We start from the raw sequence: 19,543 nt of genomic DNA, 5'->3' as shown, positions 1-19,543 counted from the left end.
CATGTTGTTACAGTATCTCACTTTGTTACCTGATATATCGGATATATTTGTATTTGGTTATTTGAAATTGGATAGGGAAGGGGGGAAGACAATGGGGGGGGGTGGGGAGGAGGGAAATGGGGAACCAAGACATGAGAAAGGGTATCAATGTATGTGAATTAATGTACCTTCTATTTGGCAAATATAATATAACCCTTCTATTAATTACAATAAAAATATATGAAATTTTTTTCTGTAAAGATAGATGATTTGTTTGTGCTGGCACCTGGACTTGAACTCAAGATCTTTACCTGTCTCCCTCAGCTTTTTCTGCTCCACTCTGGTGCTCTTCTACTTGAATCATAACCCCTGCTTCTGGATTATTGGCTGATTAATTGGAAATAAGAGTATCACAGGCTCTTCTAATTGAGATTCTCAGAGCTTCAGATTCTCATGGCCTGAGTAGCTAGGATTATAGGCATAAGCCAACACCACCACCTGGATTGTATTTGCTCCACATTATATTTCTAGGGCTAGAAGATGTGTCTTTCGGAAGTTGTTTCTGAGTAACTTTAAGGAATTATTCTAAGGTGTGGCCAAATGACAAGGGCAGAATATGTAGTGATGATGATGATTATGATAGTGATTTTAGTGGCAGTTGTTGTGAAAAGGCACTGTGAAGAAAAGAATATCGTAGATGTAACATTTTAGTGTGTGTTTATTGAAATAAGAATAGCCAGTACTATTCCTGTTTACAGGAAATTCAAACTCAGGACTTTGACCACATGTTTTTTAAATATACTTTTATTGTAATTAATAGAAGAGTTATGTTATATTTGCCAGATAGAAGGTGCATTACTTAACAAACATTGCTACCCTTTCTCATGTTTTTGTCCCCATTTCCCTCTCCCCATCCCCTCCCTTCATCTTGTTTTCCCCCTTCCCTATCCTATTTCAAATAAACAAATAAAACATATATACAACATATCAAATAACAAAGGTAAGATACTGTAGCAATATGAGATAGGCCAAGGGACAACAAAAGAGATGAGAAATAATATAATACATTAAGAACAAAAATCATATATTATGTGGCTTTTGTTTCTATATCATGGAGGTCCTTTCATTTAGCATCATACTATATGGCCTTATGTATCTAGGTTTTGCTCTATTGCAAACCTCTGCTAGGAGAGGACAAGGTTTATACTAATTATGACAAATGAGGGAAACCATTGAACGTATGTTACTTTGAGTCTGGCTTATTTCATTTAATATGATTTTTTCCAAGTCTTTCCATTTTCTTACAAATGGGGCAATGTCATTCTTTCTGATGGCAGCATAGAATTCCATTGTGTACAAATACCACATCTTGTTGATCCACTCATCAACTGAGCAGCATCTGGGTTGGTTCCATTTCTTTGCTGTGGTAAAGAGTGCTGCAATGAACATCACTGTGCTAGTGGATTTAGTACGTCCTTGTTTCTGGACCACTGGGTAAATGGAATTGCTGGGTCACAGGGGAGCTCTATGTTTAGTCTTTTGAGGAATCACCATACTGCTTTCCATAGTGGTTGAACAAGTTCACACTCCCACCAACAGTGTAGTAATGATCCCTCCTGGCCCCATTCCGCCAGCATCTGTTGTTATTAGATTTCTAGATTATGGCCATTCTCTCTGGAGTAAAGTGGAATCTTAGAGTTGTTTTGATTTGCATTTCTTTTATGACCAGAGATATCGAGCATTTCTTTATGTGTCTATAGGCCATTCTTATTTCTTCTTTAGAGAAGATGCTCTTTAAGTCTTTGGCCCATTTTTTTAATGGGATGGTTGTTTCTCTGGAGATTGGTTTTGGAGTGATTCAATTTTTGAGCTGTTGATATAGTTTAGATATGAGGCCTTTGTCTGTTGTATGGTTAATGAAGATCTTCTCTCACTCTGTGGGCTTTCTATTTAGCTTGCTAGCTATGTCCTTTGCCATACAGAAGCTCTCCAGTTTAATCCAGTACCACTTATCCGAACTATCTTCGATTTGTTGTGTTTCTGGGTCTTTATTAAGAAAGTTTAGACCTGTGCCAAGGAGACCTAGTGTCTCTCCTATTCAAGACCACATGTTTAAGATCACACATTTATTAACAGATGAGAGCTCTAAACCAGGCCTCTAAACCAGGTTTTGTGCCTCCCCGTCCCCACCCTCCTTCCTCTTCTCTCACCTTTGAACTCAGCTTGCTTGGTGGGTACTGTACCACTAGAGCCATGCCTCCAGCCCTGTTTATTTTTTTCTGATCATTTTGAAAACAGAGTCTCACAAAATTTTCTGCTCTTGCTGCCTTGGAACCTTCACTCTTCAAATCTCAGCCTCCTGAATAGTTAGGAATGCAGGCGTGTACCACCGTTACTTGGCCTTTCCTTAAAAAAAAATAGGTCTTTTTTCCCCATACAATTTTAATATAATTAATAGAAGGGTTACATTATATTCACCAGATTGAAAGTGCATTACTTCACAAACATTGATACCCTTTCTTAGGAAAGGTAATGGGAAAAACAAGATGATTGGAAGGGATTCGGGGGAGCGAAATGGGGACAAAACATAAGGGGTATTAATATGGGAGAAGTAATGCACCCACTACCTGGTGAATATAACTGTAACCCCTCTATACATGATCTCAATCATAAAAAATAATGATTACATGAGTGCTTTTCTGAATACCTTATCAGGGTGTCTCTGATTGAATGGTCTCCAGGTTTGTCTCATTTGATTTTATTAAATCATTTGTGTTTCCTTCTCTAGTCAGAAAGAAGCTTTGGAAAGAGCAAAACTTAAAGAAAAGCCATCCCACAGCAGAGCTTCTGAAGAAAAAAGTAGCCCCGATTTCACTGTTGCTTCTCTGGTAAGACCAGCTATTCCTGAAAAGCCCCTCATCAATGTAAGCCATTTGACATTTCAGGCTATTTCCTTTCCCCTCCGTAATCTCAGTTTGTGGGGAAGGGTGTGGGGAGACCAAGCCATGCAGCTAGGAGGCTTCAGGACCAAAGACAAACAAGTCGTCAGGGTTAGATAGAACTGTGAGTTTTCTCAGTTGTTATTTCTCAGCATTCTTCTGCTTTCTGGGATTATTAATCAATGGAATGCATCTTGACATTTTAAGTGGGTATATTGTTGACTGTGTTTACCTGCATATGGCATATGTCTTGTGTCAAGCATGTGGTCAGATGTAGTCCATTGTGTATTTCTAGTTGTTCAAAAAGCTTGTGGCCCACTTTCCTCTCACCTGCCTCTTTTATGCCCAGCACTTTTCTGTTCCCTAAAATGCAAACTAAGGTTACTGGCAGTTGAGTAATGCACACTTTTGAATGGTGGCCTCTCACAGCTTGTTAGTGAGTGCAGGCAGCCGGAGGTGATGGAGCTGGTTTTTAGCACAGTGGTAAGAGAGGAGCTTATGACAAGTGATTGGATACTAGATCAATAATGTTGAAGGAGTCAAGAGACTTTGCTCAGGGTTGATAAACTATGTCAGGAAAAGAAAAGTACTCTGCTTGATTTTCTCTAGCTGCTTCCTCTTTGCAGTGCTTTATCCGAGTATTTCCTGAACACTGTTGCAGCAATTTTCTGAAAAGTTTGCTGGACGTACTTGAGTCACACTGATTACTTACCTAAATTCTTTTTGAATGTGTATATTGGCATGGAACTCACCACAATCTAAGTCTATTTAGATGTTGGAATTATTTCTCAAAACAAACGGATAAGCAAACATTGACATCTCAGGAATTAATACTAACAAATATAATACTATTGAAGTTTTTTCTTGTTTGTTTCATTCAAAAACAAAACTGTAGTTTTATCTAAATGGTCTCCTTTATTGGCATGGAATTATTCATAACATTCTCGAATTATCCTTTTAATATCTAAACTTCATACATTGATGTGATTTTATTTCTATTAGTGATGATGTATGTTGCATAGTCTTCTCAGATAATTCTGAAACCAGATTATAAATGCACTGATCTTTTTGAGACGTTCACTTTGGGTTCTTTGGTGATTTTTTTTTATTAGTTTTTGCCTCTTGTCTCCTTTTTACTTCTGTTCTCTTTGGCCTTAATCTAATAGCTTCTGGAGATGTCAGGTGTGTGAATCATTGATTTTTACAACTTCCTTTAATTTCAAAGTAGTTGTAAACTCATAACTTTCCATCAAATCTCTGTTTTAGTTGTTAGATTTAGAGTTTATCATTTCTCTCATTCATTCTGAACCACTTTCTAAATTTATTATGATTAATTTGACTCATGATATACTTTTATTGCCAACCTACCATTTTCCTTATATTTAAGTATATTTCTGGTTTCAAAAACCAACAACAAATAATTGTGTTATTTGTGTTTTTTAGCTTGAAATTGCTTTTAATGTATAGTACTTATTTATTAATGTTTAGTAGAATGTCTGATAGTGTTAGAGTTAAGTTTCCAGGAACTTATTTGTCTTCAAAGCTACTTTTTCTTATGTTCCTAATCTTCTATTATGATTAATCTGATTGAAGTTATTATCTTAGTTGTTATTGGTATTATTAAATTATACTACCCAAAGGCTATAGAAACAATTTTTTGTGATCTAGAGGATTAAACCTAGGTCTTTTCCTATGTGAGATAGGAAACCTGCCAAGTAGAAAATGTTGCTTTGTTTTTATTTTTAAATTAACTGAGAGAACATAGTAAACCAAAAAACCCTCACCAAGCACTTACTATGTGATAGACACTGTGTTATTTATCCACTTTGATTCACTATCTTATTTTATCCTGAAATACATTAATACAAAAGCAACTATTTTTCATATGATAAAATTAATAAACTGCTTTCTAATTAGTGGAAGAGTTTGATATCAAAATCTATGAGAATAGTTGATAATCAGCTGTGAATTTTTTCTTCTTAAATTGTCTAGATAGTTAGTTCCCTGATTTAAGGGGGGGGGAAGAATGCTATTTCTAGCATCCTTGACACCCTAGTTTTCTTTCTATAGGCATGCTCCAATCTGCATGCCTCATATTTTTTAAGACTTCTGTTTTTCTTACCATATTTTTCCTTTTGTTCTTTATTCTTTTACTCACTCACCTAGTTAAAAGAATCCAATACTAGGGGTTTAGTCCACCAAACATGTGTGTTAAATAAAAATATGCATTTGCATAACCCATATCACGATACTGTTTCAGTCATTCATTCAAATAGGATTCAAGCCAATCTCCCAGCCTATGCTTTATCTTAACAGCTAACAAGCAAATCTGTTTTCTGCTTTATTCATTCAGGATTCTGACATGTGTAAACACTACAAAATACTGCCCAGGATGGGTTACCTTTGCCCGAAGAACATAAATTATGTCTGTGGTGATGATGGTCAGACCTACAATAATCCCTGCATGCTTTGTCATGAAAATCTGTGAGTACACAAAGGCACACTACACATCTTCTGTGGACTGACACCTGGGTGTCGGTTTGAGCTATGTTACAAAATGTTTGTTAATCATGTCAGTTAAACTCAAACTTTGTTAAGCCAGGTATAGTGGTTTATGTATGTAATCCCAGCTGTAGAGGAGATACAGTAGAGAGATGATGATGCTAGGCTGGCTAAGACTTGCCCAGTCCTAACACATTTTCTGATAGTGCAAGGTCCCATCTAGAAAACAAACTAACACACAAAGCACTGTGTGGTTTAACTGGTGAAGCCTGCTTAGTAAGCAAGAGGCCCCATGTTCAAGTACTTATAACACCAAAAAGAAAAATATTTTGTGAATATTCTCACTTAAATAAAATATAGAAAAAGTGTAGTACTATTCCTTTTTAAAAGTTGCTCACCTATGCTGTTGCCCAGCTTACTGAGTTGAAGAGAAAGGAACCTGGTGGAGTTACAATAGATATAGAGCATATTTATAAGAATGTTATCCATCCAGCATGAAGCAGCAGAAATCACCTGAGAACCACTGCCACATGAATTCAGACTTACTTATAATATCTAAAAAGTTTTATGATTAGAGCATTAATTTCCTGTCCTCTCTTAATCTTTCTCATGAAGAAAGTGGTGCCAGACAAAACCCCTAGAATAAACGCTACACCGATGTCTGCTTTAAATTGCTCACTAGCAATTTAACTCATCATGCTGAGACTCCGTTTTTCATTGAGAAAATGGAGGGAGTAGTTTGAGCAATTAAGTTCACAGACTATGGACAATAACTTCCTAAAAAGAAAATGTTTTTATTTTAGGTTAAGTACAAAGAACCCACTTTAGTTCCTTTTTATTAATTTTCTTGTTTGATTTTCTGTTTAAATGCTACCTGATTCTGGGTATAATTTCCCCTTGCTTTAATATGTATCCTTCATTTTCTCTAAATCTCCACATGACCATTTTTCAATGAGAACATAGTTACAACTCGTAGGTTGTCACATCTTGGTCCAGGCTTACACTGGCAGTCCAAATACTGCTTATCTTCTTTAAAATGTTGTAAATAAGGCCTAGGACATGAAAAGAGGGCTCATTGATATAGTCTTTTAACCCTGGAAAGATCATTCAGTGTATATTAATTGACCTTTGAATTATGTAACATAAAAGAAGATAGTTGTACATTGGGTTATACATACTGATTTTTGTATTCATAAACTGCTCTGTTAAATGTAACTCCTTTATACCACTACTTAATGATAATTTTTTAAAAAAAACTTACGAGGACGGAAAAAAGACAAAGTATGAATTAGTGTGCTTATATTAAAAAACTACAAAATATTCTTCAGGATGGATTGTTTGATTATAAATGTGGGAGTTCATATGAGAGAGAAGAGAAAATTCAGGCTATCCTAGAAAAAAGGAACTAATATTCATTTGTTTGGTATGAAGGGAGAGGATAGGGCAGCGATTTCAGCTTGAGCAACATCCAAAGATAGAGTTCACTGTCTTGAGAGATGAGTAATTTCCACTACCACTGTTCGACAAATACATGTTTGATTCATAATATTTATCAAAAGGCAATTATTTTCTCATAATAATGATTTTAAGTTTCAAAACCCATACTGCATTATTGTATCTTCTTATATTCTCTAGTCCCCAAATCCTAGTCAAACTTCTCTCTGGAATCTTAATTTTCCCATTTATAAATGAGTGGCTTTTGAAATGGGCATTTCCAAAATGCAATAATCCCATGAATGTTATCCTGGATGAAATGTGACCGAACAGGTTCAGAGATAGGGTAAGAATCAAGACAGGGAGGAATAGATGAATAGAATAAATATCTTCTGGAAAGTGATTTTGGGAAGACCAGATCCCAGACCTTTTCTCCAACTTGAGTTTGGTTTATTGTTCAAAAGCATTCATATTGGTCTTATTTTCCCCCTCACTGTAGCTGTGCGATTGTTGAAGCTTGCTCTGTTTTGTCGTAGGATACGTCAAACTAATGTTTACATACGTAGTGAAGGGAAGTGTGAGGAGACAAACGCCCCAGAATCAGCTCCTGCTGGCATCGCATCTGTGAGTACTCTGACCTTCGTGCTCATGGTGTTAGAAATAGTTGATTGTGCGTTTGTTCTCTTGAGGTCAAGTGACTGGTCACATTTTTCCTGTGATGGTGTTTAAATAATTCCTGAAACATATGGGGTTAATATAGCAGCTTGTATTTAAATATATATATATTTCTGTCCTCAGTAATAGATTGTTTATGAGCTATGACTCTAAATGCCCTATGACATTTTTCAGGGCAGGCTTAATTCTGCCCTATAGAATACTGTGACTAGCATGCAAAGATGAGACAGAGAGCAACGAAGCAAGACAAATTATTTTTATGAAATGTCAGATCTCTCCACAATGTCACATTGCATTCAAGGTTTCCCCACATTGAAAGTTGACTTATTTTGTTTAACAATCATAAGGATAGTTCAGCACAGGTTACTGACTTTCAAATCCCCCCTGGTGACATTTGCTGAGGAGTCTCTTCCTCAGGCAAGATGATAGATAATTTTTAAAATACATATCCTCTTGTCAAAGGAATTTGGGTTCAATTCCCAGTTTTTGAAAATTCTAGCCAGTAATATAAATGTTTCAAACCAAAGATTTCAGTGAATTATTGAAACATATTTTTATAAACCACCCACTTTATAGCAGTTGGCACTGTGTCTGAAAAAATAATTCAAATTTTATTATTCCCTTTTTTATTACTTCTTATTACTTTCCTAAGATCCAAGTATAAAGTGAAAGGAAGACTTCAAAGTATAATTTAAGAAAGAAAAGCTCTGGCACATTACTTGCTTAATTCTATTTCCTTTTTTAAAAATTATTACTGTCATCAACATTATTATTGATTGTTCAGGGGCTTGAACCAGGGCCTGGTCACTGTCCTTAAGCTTTTTCACTTAAAGCTGGTTCTCTACTTGAGCAATAGCTCTGCTTTTGGCTTCTTAGTGTTTTGTTTGAGATAAGATTTTCACAAATTTCCCTGCCCAGACAGCCTTTGAACCATGAAATTCAGATCTGTCTTCTAAGCAGCAAAGATTTACAGGTGTGAGCCACAAGCACTTAGCATTTGGGCGGGGAGAGGGTTATAGTTTTAGAAGTGTATTATAATGTTAATAAAATATTTAACTATATTTTAATTGACATATTTTCTAATAAATTTGTATATTGAATGTGAACATTTTATTAAATTATATTATCATATTGCTTTCATATGGGAAATTGGGAATACAAGAATCATAAGCTAGGAGCCAGATACAGGTGGCTTACCCAATAATCCTAGTTATTCAGGAGGCCAAGATCTAAGGATCATAGTTCACAGCCAACCTGGGCAAGAAAGTCCCTGACACTCCCATCTCCAGTAAACTACTCAGAAAAAAACAAAAGTGATACTGTGGCTCAAATGACAGAGCCTTGAGTCTGTTAGCTCTGAGCATAAATAGGCTCAGGGACAGCACCCAGGCCCCAAGTTCAAGTTCCAACACTGAAAAAACAAAACAAAACGACAGAGAAAAATACAAGCTGGAACATTTTCGGTTTCACAGTAGCAGTAGGAATAAAGGCCCCCAAGAACATAAACAACCCATTTCTTTCTTATGTGGACTTATTTGGCATTTATTTACCTATTCTTGTCAAGTGGTAGAGCTCTCTCTTTGAGAAAGCTCAAGGACAGTACTAAGGCCCTGAGTTCACCCCCAAGACTGGCAAAAATATTTAAATATACATTCTAGCTACAACATCATTTACTATCATATTTAATAAAATTCTATTTGGTTAGCTTCCTATTTTATTGAAAAATATACTCTTTTTCTTCCTCACAAATATATCTAGTTGTAAGAGGTATCTCAGGACAAAAAAAATGTCAAAATAATTCTTGTTTAAATTCAAAGCCCTTGTACCTCTTGCCCTTATAGAAGACTTGCCACAAATGAAATCACAAGGAGCTTGTCTTAAAGTTATACTGATAAGTATTTCCTAAAATAATGACTAACCCTGCCAGGGTTAGCATGTAAGCTTTTGTAGGAGCCTCCCTTCCTTTCATTTCTGGAAGTTTATTTCTATGACAGCTTGGGAGACACTGTTAATACCAGCAATGTTTCCTAGTGTTCAGTAGAACAAATCATTATAAAAATAGATGAAAATTCAGTTTCCCCTCATCTTGGCTAGTGATCTTGGTTACGGGTGCAGATGAGGCATGTCTTAAGATCAACTGTTACAGAGAGCTTATCAGGATTTATGTAGAAAGAAAACAGCTGATGATATTCTGAAAACTAAGACAGTGGTTAATAAGAATAAAAGCATTCTAGGAGTCAGATTCATAATGACCTAATTGGAAAACTTAATAGGACACTAAAATCTGAAACTCAGTTTCCTTATCTGTGAAATGGTGTTAGTGATATTTACCTTTGGTATTAACCTAAAGGTTTCATGTAATTATTATCTGTCTGAATCATGCTTTACGGTTGTATTTAACCTAATAGGCAGTATAAGCTGCTGTTGAGATTCATAGACTCACACTGAGTAAATATGAGTATGATTTTAAATGGGTAGTTCTCAGCAGATAGCCTGTGAATTGGTGGCTTTTCTGATTCATATAAATGCACATCTGTGCAGTGTGCCTTGTTCCAGCATCTAACCTTCCCCCTCTTCTCTTTCAGGACAAATGAGGATACAAGGATTGGTGAAAGCCGGGGGAAACTCTATATCCCAATTCTGAACCACCTACCTTTGCCATCTGTATATACAAAGACTTCTTCAGAACTTATCTTTTTGCTATAGAAAACAATACAGAGCTGTTGGTATTGGACCTACTGGTTTTCAGTCTTCTCCATCTCTTTCCTCCTGGACTCTGGTCTGAGTGTACAGAGCCATCTTCAGCCCATCTGTGCTCTGCAGATATCATGACAATGTTATCTGTCCGACTGCCTGTTTAATAAAAGTAGAAACTCAGCAGATTATCCTTGAGGGATTTCTTTATCACTGCCCAAGAAATAAGAAAGTTTGTTTTGTTTTGTTTTTAATAACAGAAGCTAGACTCCATCCCTTTGTCATTCTAAGGCCTTTAGTGGACAGAGAATGGTCACTAATTAAAAGGCCAAAAATAGTGGGTGCCAGGGACTCGCTCCTGAAATCCTAGCTACTCAGGAGAATGATATCTGAGAATCATGGCTCAAAATCAACCCAGACAGAAAGTCCACGAGACTCTCAGCTCCAATTAACAACCAAAAAAAAAAAATCTAGAAGTGGAATTGTGGCTCAAGTGGTACAGTGCTTGCCTTGACCAATAAAGCTGAAGGACAGTGTCCAGGCCCTGAATTCAAGTCTAAGACTGGCACAAATAAAAAAAGTATTCTAAAGGAGTAAAGGTGGATTTTTTGATACACAAACAATAGTCGTATATAAAAACGTCATTTGTATTTAAATCATCACAAGATAGCTATGTTAAAGGTCAAGTAAACAGCACTGAGTTACTTCATGAGCCTATGGGCTAAGGAACAGACCCAATTCACCAAGACTGTATTAGCTGGTCCTAAAATTCAAAATCAGGAAATGAAAAATGATCCCAAGATGAAACTAAGAAAAGTAAGCTTAGTATTACCTCTTGTGATTCTTAGCACAGACTTCTACATTTTTCTCCATCTGATATGTTAGAGTCCAAGATCTTAAAAGTTAATTGTTGACAAGTTATATTCACAAAGGATATATGCTTAGGTCCTAGATGGACACTGAAGAACCCATCAGGAAATGCTTCCTAATTCTCCATGCAGATGTCATTGTTCTGTGCTAAGAAGAGGTCTCAGAGGATGGGGTGATTCCTCACATAAGGCTTAGGGCAGGACTTAGGGTATATAGTTCCCTTCAACTTATGTCCTGTTTAAACACACAAGATAAGACTTTCTGCAGAAAGAAATAGAATCTCCATTCTGTAATTTAAAAGTGAATAACATAACATCCACAATGAAAGCACTGGTTAAAAGCTATGGATAAGTTTTTGTTGTATTTTTCCTTTCCTTCATTAGAGGATGGTTAAGTTAAATTTGGAGAAACAAATGATGGTCAAGAAAATAAAAAAGTATGCTTTATACTACTAATATAATACAATATAACTATTATTGGTGTTTTGAAGAAAGTAAGCAAATGTTGAAGAAACACAGGATTGTTGAAAGGAGAAAATAAAATCATTCAAATAAAGTTAAAAAGAGAGAGACGCAGCATTGGCTCAATCCTTCTTGCCATGGCTTCAATAAGTGATTTTGGAAACACTGGATACCCACATGCAGAAAAATGATGTTGACTTCCCATCATACACCAAAATCATCACAAAATGAACTTAAAATTTAGATGGAAGACCCACAGCATTACAGCTGCTGAAAGAACGCATAGGCGGATGCTTCCAAACCTTGGCGTTAGCACTGACAGTATTTGATGTCATCAAAAGCACTAACAACTAAAAAACAAATCATGTGACTACATCAAACAAGTCTTCTGAACAACAAAAGTAAAATATCAACAAAACTGAAAACACAGTGCAGAATGGGGTAAAAATAGCCCTATACCAGGTACTAGGGATATAGTTCAACAGTAGCATTCACCCAGTATATACAAGACACTGGGTTTGTTCCCTACTTTGTTCTCTTCCACCCCACACCCTACTTACACAAATTTACAATAGTTTGGTTACTTTTCACAATAGCTTAGAGGCCCTTCAAATTGAATAAAGAAATTTTGCATATATATGTAATTATGTATGGGAGTTTCATTCAGCCATGTATGTATGTATGTATATGGATGACTAATATATATATATATATATAATTATATACATATGGGAGTTTTATTCACCCATAAAAAGAATGAGATGACATTATTCCTTCTACTGTGGCTAAAACTGGAAATCTTCATCTTAAGTGTAACAAGTCAGTCTTCTCACAAAGACACGATTCCCATGCTTTCTCTCTACATAGAATGTTGTAAGGAGCGAGGAACACAAAAGTGAAAGTGGGATGGGTAAGGATGTGGAGGGGAAAAGAGATGGAGCAGCAGCAGAGGGATGAATATAAACAAAGTACAGTATGTATATCTATAGAAATGTCATAATAAAACCTACTTTGTTCAAGTAATGTCTGCTCTAAAATCATTACAAACCATATTTAATATGTAAAGAAGTTAATGACCACAATATCTAAAGAATTACTACAATGTAATAAAAGATAGTGACAATGGTTTAATGATATGAATATACATTTTTCCGTAAGAGAAATAACAAATTGTAGACATGTCTATGAGAATTTGTTCAACATCCTTAATCATCATGGAAATGTAAATCAAAATTATAACAAAATTCATCTTCAAATCTTGTTAGGATGGCTATTATTGGGTTAAGACAGTAGTGATATAGGAATCCTTGTACACTAGTTATGGGACTGTAAGATAATATAACTACTGAGGAAAAAAAGAAGGCTCTTCAAAAACTTGAAAATACAATTATCACATGATCCAGTAGTACCACACCTGTGTATACACTTAAAAGAATAGAGATCTGCATCTCAAAGAAATAACAATACTGTATTATTCCTAAAAATCCAGATGTTAACATAATCCCGAGGCCCACAAACAGATTGTAAAGAAAACATGATGTGTACAAATAAGGCAAAATCATTCAGTCATAAAAATGTCATATATGACATTATGGATGCACCTTGAGAACATTATTTTAAGTGAAATCAAACACAAATGAAAAAAGACTGCCTGATTCTATGCCTATGAGAAATTTCAATCTTCTTCATAAAAGTAAGAAAAGGATGGTGCCAGGAGTCACACGGAGGGAAAATTAAGTATCTGTTTAATGTGTGTAGAAATTCAGTCATTTGAGGAAAACCATCTTAACATTTTCTGCAAAAGGTGCTTTTCTGTCACAATACACTTGGGTTTTTTTGGTTTGTTTTTTTTTTCTTTTTTTGCCCATCCTGGGCTTGAGCTCAGGGCCTGAGCACTGTCCTTGGACTTTCTCAAGGCTAAAGCTCTACCACTTGAGCCTCAGCACCATTTCCAGCTTTTTTCTGTGTCTGTGGTACCGAGGAATCGAACCCAGGTCTTCGTGCATGCTGGGCAAGCACTTTAACCACTAGGCCAAACTCCCGGCCCCACGATATACTTATTAAGAAGGTAAATTTCAGGCACATTTTTGCCACAAGTTTAAAAATAAAAATGTCTGCTTTGGCAGCATCCAGAGGAGGCAGAAGCCTTTAAAAATATGTCTATGAGGCCCACAGACATTTTAGACTCAGTTTGATAGCCTATGGAAGCTCAGCTAACGAGCAGACACAGAGTGAATGCTGATGGCAATACATGCTTCTTCCTTTATAGTCTTCCTTTCTTTCTCCTTTTATTTTCTAGTCTTCCTAAAATTAATTATAATAGCAAGTACTACTAAGAGCAACGTATTTCAGAACATACATGCATTAATGCAACCATAGCAATTAAACTCTGAGGAAGAGTCATCAACTGTATTATCTCATATCCTGTTTTACAGGGAGGACAAATGATTATGAAAATTGTGTATGAGTGTCAGCGATGCATTTACCATAGTTTCTTTGCCTTAACTGTACTAAAAATACATTTACATTCATTTAGGCTGAATGTTTCATTGGAATATTTGTGGGCTGTTTCTTAAAAAGCTATTTTCTTCTAGTTGATCTTTTTTTTTACCTTTTCTTTTTTTCCATATATTGTTTATTGTAATTAATAGAAGGGTTACAGTATATTCACCAGATAGAAGGTGCATTACTTCACATACATTGATACCCTTTCTTGTGACTTGGTCCCCATTTCCCTCCCTCCACCCCTGCCCCCATCTTGTTTTCCCCCCTTCCCTATTCAATTTCAAATAACCAAATACGCATATATCCAGTATATCAGATAACAAGGTGAAATACTGTAACAATATGAGATAACCATGGGACAGCAAAAGAGATGAAAGATAACATAGTACTTTAAGGACAACAACCACTCATTATATGGCTTTTGTCTCTATATCCTGGAGGTCCTTACATTTAGCATCATACTATATGGCCTTATATATCTAGGTTTTGTTCTATTGTAACTCTCTGCTAGAAGAGTCCAAGGTTTCTACTGATTATGACAAATGAGGGAAACCATTGAGCCTATGTTCCTTTGGGTCTGGCTTGCCTCTTCATCAAGTGGTGCTGGCAGAACGGTTAAGCACCTGCAGAAAACTAAAGTTGGATCCTTCTTTGTCACCCTGCACCAGGATTAACTCAAAATGAATCAAAGACCTCAAGGTAAAAGCTGTTACACTGAAAACTTTACAAGAAAAAAATAGGAGATACAGTAGGTCTTTTTGGCACAGGTAGAAACTTCCTTAATAAGGACCAAGAAACAAAACAAATCTAGCTGATCTTAAATGAAGATCTATTGGCATTCATGTATTTATTTACTGTTTCATAACTGCTCCTCTCTTAAACATGTTTCCAGTCACCATTAGCCAATTCAAACAACAATTTGACTTGATCCCCTCAGGTCCTACATCAAAGAAAATTGATAGTAGCTTATCTAGCTCAGACAGTTTCCTCTATTTAAATGCTCACAGAATGAAATTTTTAAAGAGAACATAAAAGAAGGTGAGAATTGGAAAAATGTCTGTGATACAGAGAGAAGAAATTACTTTCCAAGTTCACAAAACATTACAATGGGATCTTTTTTCTCTGAACCCAGACACCTTCTGAACAGTAGAGTATCTTTTTCCTTTCAGTACACACTTGGTCACACAGGAATATGATAGTGTATTTTTCACAATAGATTACAAATATAGGCCCCACAACTTAACAAATCCTTCTTTCTGGAAGTCTCCCCAAAGTTTATATAAAGGCCTTTTTAAGTGAAATGAGCTAAATTATCTGAGCTCTGTAAAAAATCTGTTATTTCAGCATCTTTATTATAATGAATATTAAGCCACAATGGAAGAATAATTAATATGATTCATTAATGTGATAGAATGTGAGTTAAGAATGTGATCGAAATTCACATTTTATAGACTGTAGTTAAGACATAGTGAATTTATAAATGAGGAACACCCATGTAGACTACAAGAATTCGACTATTAGAATAAATTCTGCATTCTATGCTTTATATATATTATATGCATGTGTATATATTTGTTATATGCACAAGTATATGTATGTCTATGCTATATATGTATACATAATGTATAGATTACATATAATGTGTGCATGTGTATATGTATATACATGTGTGTACATGCATGCATATTTGTGCCAATATTAAATATATGTGCATAATACATATATATGCACATACATACCTATATATCAATCATAGGCACAAATTATATGTATTTTATAATGCATACATATACATGAATTTTATAATGTGTACATATATATTATAATGCACACATGTAGAAATGTTATAAAAATTGGAAAATACCGTTCAATGTATTTTTACCCTTTTCTGATGTATGAAACTTCAAGATATTTTTATATTTCTAAATAAACAGCTACTGCATTTATTTTTTTTAAACAGAAAAAGAAGATAGAGGCAGAAATATCAAGTACCAGAACTTACTCCTCTGTTACCTATGATAACAGCTCCTCCTTGGTAACCTAGTGGAGGCTCTGGATTCCTACAGGAATAAAGCTGAAACCAATGCCAGCAGCATCCATAGACTTTATCTGCAGCATACAGATTTCTATTCCAGCCTCTCTGACTTAGCTACTTCCACCATTTTTCATTCTGGCTGAAAAATCACTGGCTGTTGTGAAGCATGCACAATGTTCTCCAATGTTTCCTCATACTGAGGCGTGAATCCTCACTATTGTGCACTTCTTGAATGCCTACCCATGATCCTTTCTTACCCCCCTCCAGCCTCATATCTCCTACAACATCCCCTGCTGAGGTTTGACTTCCATTCATCTGGAAAAATGGGCCACCCAAGGCCTGCTTAGTCTAGAACACAAAGCCTTAGTGCCTTCTCTCTCCTGCACAGCCACTCTGACCTCCCAGAAGGTCTAAGAACATGCAGCTTAAATAATGAACACCAATCCAAAGAGAACACATTACACTTTTCTGGCTCTTTTTTTTTTCTATGATGAGTCAACTATGGCATGAGAAAATGCTCAGGGCATTTTGTTTTAGCTTCCATCTTAGCAGCTCCATTACACCAGAAATCCACGGGGATTGTTGGGATGAGATGAGAATGAACTTCAGACCACACTATCTGTCATTCTGTGGCAGAGAAAGGAAAGTAGGCAGCATGGAATCAGTGGAATACATTGTAATGTCTCAATGCATCTTTCTGTAAAATGTCAAAGAGTAGGGAATCTCTGAATATGATCTTGAATTGCATTTGAAAAGTTTATGAATGTGAATTGAAGATGCTCTTTTCATTTTGGCCCATGCTCTAAGCATAGCATGCATTATGAGGCCAGTAGATGTCACTCACATGGTGAGTGACATAAAGGAAAAATGAGAAATTCTAATTTTTATATTAGATGTGTGTCATCACATTCCTTCACTTTTCGAAGTACTTGAAATGTAGCCCTGCCATCCTCATGCCAAATTTTTAAAGTTCATTTTCAACATAAAGTCTAGTATCATTGTTGCATTCTGCTCTTTCTGGGATTCACTTTCCCTTCCACAGATTGGATAAGCTTATATACAGGAAAAAGGGTACGAGAAACTAAAATAGAAAGAAAAATGGAAAATAACTGCGTACAGGACATAACAGGTAATATTTCTGAGGCCGTGGAGGTACTTAACCTATGATGCAAAGGCAGAATGATTTACAGTTGAGAAAAAAGTTGGGGCTAGATAGTCGTGACAACTGAGAAGACTCTTGAGGGGGTGAGGTCATGTAACTCCAGATGGAGGATTTATATCCCATCGAGCCTTTTATAATAGGAAACAGGTTTATGTTTACATGAACAGTGAGCTGGAAGTACAGGATCTCGGTCAGGGGAAAGGAATTCAATGGAGGTTTTGATGGTAAAGCTCCAAGAAATGGGATTGGCTGGATGTGGAAAGAAAGAAGCAGCCATGTTCATGCATCACACCCTTTATTTCTACCGCTCTCTCCACCTAATACCTATGGTGCTTTATTTGGACCAATCTTAGGGCACTTTTGGAGCCTGAGATACCAGGCTGGATCTTGGTGATCTCAGTTATTATTGTTTCAAGCCATCACTGACACAAGTTCTGCCCCTACTGAGAGCTTCTTCTGAAGGAAGCCACACCTGAGATCCAGTGCCTGGTGATATGTTTATTGTTTTTACTTTTTTTCTACAAAACTTCGGAGTACATGCAATCTTTGATGAATGCTTGTAGAAGTGCCAATGAGCCCTTTCGTCCACAAGGTGTCAGTACAGTATGTTTAGAATAACAGTTTTGACAGGATCTTCCACCACCAGTCATCACCCACGTGGTTTGGATGAGGTTGGTAAAGCTCTCACGCTATGAGAAACCGATTTCTTATTTAACACCTTCCAGGAAGGCAAAATCCTTAATAGACACTAGACTTTTGTCTTTTTCAGATCTCACTTTGAATTGGGCAATGTTCCTAACAAAATGTTTCTAACTAATGGAAAGATTCTACTGGATGAGCTAAATATTACTCTTCTAAGTCTTGTGTATTTTCAGATTAGATCTTTTTACCAACAAAAACAAGTTAATTCAAAAGGACTCATCTGAGTAAACAAAAATTAACAATGACAGTATGAATCTATGCAGGCAATTAAAAAGTTCATGTTTAAGAGAAATATGCAAACAAGAACTATATACATCTTTTTTATTTAAAATGTCTTAATTTTCAAGTGATAGCTGGATACATGAATGTGGTAGGACGTGATGCTCTGGTATGTGTATACAATGTGGAATAATTAAGTCAAGCAATTAACATATTCATCTATTCTGGAGTAACAAATTCAAAATTTACTCTTGTGTATTTGAAACACATTATTCCCTATCATCATACTGTGGTTCAATTGATGTCATTAAACTTATTCTTCATGCCTATTTGAAACTCTACTCTCTAACATACCTCCATGACCACTTCACCTCCAGTCTCTGCTAACTGGCCTACAAATCTCCACTTCTGTGAGTTAGATCTAATTACACTCCATCCCAGAGCTCATGTAATATTTATACGTCTTTGGCTAGCTCATTTAACACAATGACCTCCACAATCATTTGAGTTGTGTAGTAAAAAAAGAGAGTTTCTTGTTCTCTCTTTCTTTCCTCCCCTCCCTTTCTTGCTCTTTCTTCTTTCCTTCCTTCCTTCCTTCCTTCCTTCCTTCCTTCCTTCCTTCCTTCCTTCCTTCCTTCCAGTGGAGGGAGTAAACAGCTTCTTGTGGTACTCATACATGTATGTGTGTATGTATGTATACATTGTACATTAGACATACATGTGGATAGAGTCCACATACAAGTGAGAACTTCTAGTACTTTTTTTCATTGGCTGCCCATGTTTCCACATGGAACATCTTTTATTTACACCTGCAGGTTCCTAGTTTACTCACACCAGTGGAAAACCACACACCAGCTCTAGAAGCAAAGGGCTCATTGCAGGATTTAAGTATTTAAGAACTGGAGAATTAAGCCGGTATGTGTCATTTATTGATTATAACTACTGAAAGGTAGAGGTTTACTTGTGTTGTTTTTCCTTTTCTTGTTCCTTTTTCCTTTTTCCTTTTCCTTGTGTTGTTTTTCCTTTGTATGCCTTATAGACTTTCTGGTCCTTTTTTCTTTCATTAACATCTCTTTTCACATTTAGCCGTCTTTTGTGAGTGAACTATTTCTAGTTTTCCATTCCCCCCCCCCACTATGTCCTGTCTGAAACTCAGAATAGAAAGGTATCCATGATAGCTCAGAACTCTGAGCTTAATTTGGGGCCAGGCCTTAGCTGAAGACATCATAAAATAAGCTCTGCTTAAATGACTTTACAGCTAACTAACAGTTAAACTAACTGTCTAACTAACATGAGTGTGCTAAATGATTGAGACATTACAGAGTTTTGGGTAATGCTTGGCAAGTGTCCACTGACCAGTAAATGT

General features: G+C 36.1%; 1 protein-coding gene across 1 annotated transcript in view; it reads left to right on the top strand.

Moving 5' to 3' along the window:
- Spink5 (serine peptidase inhibitor Kazal type 5) overlaps positions 1-7,583 on the top strand; it is a 69,190-nt gene extending 61,607 nt beyond the window's left edge. The window contains exons 30-32 of the mRNA XM_090332188.1: positions 2,768-2,867; positions 5,272-5,402; positions 7,391-7,583. Of these exons, the coding sequence (XP_090188314.1) occupies positions 2,768-2,867; positions 5,272-5,402; positions 7,391-7,583 (424 nt within the window). The remainder of the gene's footprint in view (positions 1-2,767; positions 2,868-5,271; positions 5,403-7,390) is intronic.
- The last annotated feature ends 11,960 nt before the right edge of the window (positions 7,584-19,543 follow it).

This window comes from Megascapheus bottae, chromosome 4 (assembly GCF_031878675.1).
Source record: "Megascapheus bottae isolate mThoBot1 chromosome 4, mThoBot2.hap1, whole genome shotgun sequence".
NCBI lineage: Eukaryota > Metazoa > Chordata > Mammalia > Rodentia > Geomyidae > Megascapheus > Megascapheus bottae.
This window is presented reverse-complemented; position numbering and strand designations above follow the sequence as displayed.